General features: G+C 43.7%; 1 protein-coding gene across 1 annotated transcript in view; it reads left to right on the forward strand.

Moving 5' to 3' along the window:
- Utrn (utrophin) overlaps window positions 1-5,044 on the forward strand; it is a 522,813-nt gene that overhangs the window by 172,968 nt on the left and 344,801 nt on the right. Inside the window, exons 21-22 of the mRNA XM_023712207.1 lie at window positions 1,602-1,747; window positions 3,156-3,368. Of these exons, the coding sequence (XP_023567975.1) occupies window positions 1,602-1,747; window positions 3,156-3,368 (359 nt within the window). The remainder of the gene's footprint in view (window positions 1-1,601; window positions 1,748-3,155; window positions 3,369-5,044) is intronic.

Consider the following 5,044-nt stretch of genomic DNA (forward strand, 5'->3'; position numbering starts at 1 on the left):
CCCCGGTTCCGCAAAAAAAAAAAAAAAAAAAAAAAGAAATAGTTTACTTACAGCATGGGATAAATGTGTAGAGAAGGGCTGGCCAAATAGCTCAGTGGATTAAAGTGCCTGCAAGCAGCCACATGGGCTGGGGGTTCAATCCCCAGGCCTGTCATGCTGGCCCTGACCTGGGGTGCACTGAGATGGCAGTTGAGACTGGTGGTACATGCTGTAATCCCAGCTCTTGGGAGGCTGTAAACAGGAGAATCACTGTGAGTCCAATCTAGTAGTGAGACCCTGAGCATTGTGTAGACCCTTCCCTACAATACAAGAAAAAAAAACAAAAGTGTGCAGAGGACCTACCTCTTCATTGGCTTGCTGGTGCAAACTCCTTTTGAGAAGGGGCAGAAGGCGGCATGACCACGCGTGTGAGGAGCTGCTTGCTTCTCCCTGGGTCCGAAATGCTCTCCCTTCCTTCCCACCCACACAGCCAGTGTGGGATGTTTGCCCTAGAGCTGGATGTGGATTCCAGCCCCGCTGGCTGTGCTGTCGATGCTCCTGGGATGCGCAGGGCCAGCACTCGGCAAGCAGCGCGGCTTCATCCATGTGCCAGAGCTGAGGGGCTGGGGAGGATCTTTGCTTTCCTTTATGCTTTGGGTAGCAGTTGGGGAAGAGGAGATTATGGGGGAGAGAAGGAACATTGTCATTCCAGCTTCGGAGGGATAGCTCATCAAGATGAAATGAGGAAAATGATAGTGAGGTGAGGTACCTAATATTTCAAATGTCAGCATCTGCCGGAATGAAGTCATTGCCTGCCTCGATGAAATGCCAGTGGGATGATGGCCTGTTGTGCTAACTAATGGGCACCTACTTTAATTTTAATTTTAATCATGAGGTCTAACTTACTGTGTAGTGGAATTCACTTCATGTGTATTGAAGATTAATGATTTGTGTAATAATGCAGTACTTTTATACTTTTATTGTTTTCTCAAAGTAAATGTGTTTTTCTCTCTTATTTTATAACAGTAATCTGATTGGTACACTTTTGTTGTTGTTGTTGTTGTATCTAGTACAGGTCTACAGGGTATTTAGGGTCCCCTACATAGCTCGGACTCGTAGTGATCTTCCTGTTTTTCAGCCTCCCGGGGCCGGCGTGGCACGCCAGGGATTGAACCCTGCTTGCTGAGCTCTGCCTAAGCAGGTGCTTTAGTCTGCTGAGCTATCTGGCTGGTCCCTATTGGCACGCTTTTGATGTATATATTGATCACATTTATCAGAGTGAATCTGTACCGGTTTGGGGTCTGTCTGGATGCTTTTTTCTGTCCTCTCTCCTTTCGACCCTTCTCCCTGCCTTATTTGCAAAAGCGTTGTTTCCATGTTCTCCTTCTATCCTCTTTTTGTTTCCCTTTCCCTCTTCATCTTCCCTTGTTTCCCTCCCACGTGAACACCGTCTTCCTATGTCCCGCTAGCTTTCATCCACTTTGATCCTTCTTCACCCATTTGGTTTCTCACACAGGAGACACAAGGAGATATTTAAACGTGTGTGTCCCGTTTATTTCACATAGAAGCATGGCCTCAAGGTGCATTTATTTACCTAAAAGTAGATGTTTTTAAACAAACAGAACGGAAGAGCCAACCTGGACGTGAGTACTTGGAAATGCTGAAGGCGCTGCAAGATGCCCTCAGCGACGTCGAGCGCAAGGCTGCGACGTCGCTGCGTGTCCTCAGTGATCCCGCCGAGGTGGAGAAGGCGCTGCAAGGAAGAAAGGTAGCGGGTGCCTCGGGACGCTAGCACCGTTTCTGATTACGCACTTCAAAACAAGTCTTTTTAGTGATGAAAAAAAAAAAAAAAATTGGTTCCTTTTGGTCAAAATTAGCCCAAGAATTTTGTGTCATTTAAAGGCTTAGTGGCTGTAACATAGGATCTTAGATAAAAGGAAAGATGATTATGAAATATTAATAGAAGGAAATTGTGTTTTCTCCTTGTATTAGCAATAGCCTAAACTTTTCACAAACTGCTGAAATACATTTTATAAGGTAAGGATTATTAGTTGAATTGATACTTTTATTTAAAAATCAATGTTGAACAAAAATACTCCTGTTTATCTAGTTGAGCAACTGTAAGGCCTGTCCCTGGCCACTGTGACTGGATGTGCAATTTTTTTTTTTTTTCCAAAATATGAACATAGATTATATTGAATGTTGCTGAGTTCCCCAGTGAAGAGCTTCCATTACAAAACAGTTTCCACACAACTGCCAGTTAGAGATTGGAACGTTACTCTGATAAGAAAAGAGGTGAGAAATACCTGAGCAGGTAGAAGCATACGAGACCTCTATGGAGTCAGCTTTCTGGTGCTCTACGGAGGAAGCCTACACATTTCCTTTAAATAAAGCCAGGCTGTGACAGCTAGCACCGGGTACCCCCACTGGGGGACTAGAAGCCTCCCTTGCGGGGGCAGAGTAAGCCCGGAAAGGCCCTGTCTCCAGCCTCCGGGTGGAGAGGAGTGGACCAGGGACAGTGTCACCCTGGGGTGCTGCAGGTGCAGGGTATGGGTGAGGAACATTCAAAAGTTTGGGTTTACTTTCCCAGCTTTTATTAAAATTTGTACTTTAAAATCCTGGAGAGCGAAGATTTTACGTAAATTCTAGAAGACAGTGACACCTTCTGATAGGGCGGGCTCAGGGCAGGAATCCTACCAATGTGTTTCTCTGAGAGACGAAGGCAAGGGGAAGGTGGTACCTTAGTTTATTTTAGGAAATGCTGTTTGTCCTAGGATATGACTAAGTTTTGCAGCATTGTGAAAAGCACGTTATAGAAGGAAAAATACACAGAGCAGACTGCCTGATCTGTGTGCAAGACAGTCAGAGAATTCATGTCATAATTGATACCCCTCCCATGATTACCTTCCTCGTAGATGATAAGATTCATTCATTTCTGTAAAACTTTAGAAGTGACGTAATATGTCATGGATGTACTATTCTTTAGGGTTTAATGTAGGGAATAGTATGCTCCCAACATTAAACTCATGAAGGGAAGCTTTCTTTCTTTCTTTTTTTATAATTCTCCACAATTTTTTTGTTAAATTGATTTTTTTAGGGCATGTTTGTTGCTCACATTATTACATGTGCATAGACACATTGCCTGTGTGTTTCTCATCTTTCTGAATTTTTTCCAGGCCCTTGGAGAAATACTTGAGAAACAAAAACCCACACTGTATAAGCTTGCAGAAGAAACTAAGGCCCTGGAGAAAAACATGCGTCCGGATGTAGAAAACACGTACAAGCAGGAATTTGATAAAGCCCAGGAAAAATGGAACAAACTAAAGACCACAGTTTCTGAAGACGTACATTTGCTTGAAGAAACCGCCTGCAAACTGAGAGCTTTTGAGGTAATGTCAGATCCCAGAAGGAGTCTGCGTTCAGCACAGGGCAAAGGGTGGTGGTCACAGAAGACCTTGGTGTCTACCGCTTGAACACTCTTTCTAGTCCTCCTACCCGTAGATCCCCAACTCGCCAATAGGTTCCATGCTGGAGCAACAGTAGTAACTTGGCCAAAGTGAGTCTTAGGTCAGAGATGGACCCAGTTGACCCTGTTTCTTTTTCTTTAATTCTTCAATCCACTTTTTTGCTTTTTCTTGAGTAGGCATTAAGCTGAGTGGGACTCGACACTGATGCGGATCCTGCATCCACATTCTGAGAGATCTCTCCATCTCCCCTATTGCTTTACGGTACTTTTGGGCTTGTTGTTGACTTCATTGGCAGCAGACTTCACGTGTCCTAAGATCGTGTCCTGGTTCTTTAGAAGGCGTCCCACTTGTGGTACTACACCTGCCTTGGCCTCCTGTTGCAGGCGTGACAGGTGTGTGCCACCATGCCCCATGGTATCACTTCTAAAGAGCACTCTTTTTTCCTTACTGTCTTTGAAAGAGTTATGTTATTCCACTACTCCCATTTCACTCAGAAAAGCTTAATCTCCTTCCTGCGGAAGTCATGAGGCAGCTGTAGTAAAAATTCACTTGCAGCTCAGCACTACTGGCCTGCTTCGCCATCCAGTACCTAATGTTTTAGTCATTTAAGTTCTGTTTGTTTCTAAAGCATGACACGCAGAAAGTTTAAGGTTCGGTGCTGTTTATAATGATGTTTTTTGGGACACAATGAACTTGTTTATTTTTAAATGAATTTTTATTTATATATGTAGTATATGAAGATTACTCTTTGTGAAGGAATCGGATGATATAGAAATACATGAAGGGAAAAAAAAAAGAAATACATGGAGCACATGTTTAGAGTTCTGCGCATCCTGGGTAACGTTTTCCTTTCTTGGAAGAAACTAATATTATCAATGGCTCCTTGCTGTAGGTTAATGCATTCAAAGTAAAACAGAGAAGTCCACAAATGTTGCTGTTTTTTCCAGGGCGTGGACCTGATGCATTCAAGTTAGGATGGTATGAAGAGCTAGTTTACTAAAGAACTTGGAATATGCATTTCACTATTCAGAACAGTAGTGACTTTCATTTGCACAAGACATTTAAACCCTGAAAATATTTTCTTGCCCGTTTGCTGCTTTATTTATTTATCCATTAGTAACCCTGAAGTCCTAGTAAGAGGTTCCTGTTTGTGGGGAAGTTGTAGCCTTCTTCTGTTGCGTTTGTCTGCACGGCCCTTTCCTTCTGCACGGGATGAGGCTGGGGGGCCTTTGGGCAGTTGGTGTTAGGCTCAAGCCTGTTCTGGAATTTTCCTTTGTTTCTGTGCTGTGCAGGCATGACCTGGACTTCTGTTCTTGAACTAATGTGTTGATTGCTGCTTGGACAGATCATCCACGGCCCCCACCAAGGCAGCAAAACATTTGAAAGCAAGTGAAATAGGGAATTATTTTTTCATTCTTCATTTGACTGACAGGATTTTCCTGTGAATTATGGGGATGGGATCAAATCCGAAGTGGCTGATTTCTGCCCTTCATTCTTGGTGATGATATCATAGGATGGGGCTGTGAGGTGTTTCATTTGATCTCCTCTCCCCTATCGAGACTCCGTGCAGTGAACGATTCAGCGGGAGGTCATAACCA

This window comes from Octodon degus, unplaced genomic scaffold (genome assembly GCF_000260255.1).
Source record: "Octodon degus isolate 3935 unplaced genomic scaffold, OctDeg1.0 scaffold00024, whole genome shotgun sequence".
NCBI classification, from domain to species: domain Eukaryota; kingdom Metazoa; phylum Chordata; class Mammalia; order Rodentia; family Octodontidae; genus Octodon; species Octodon degus.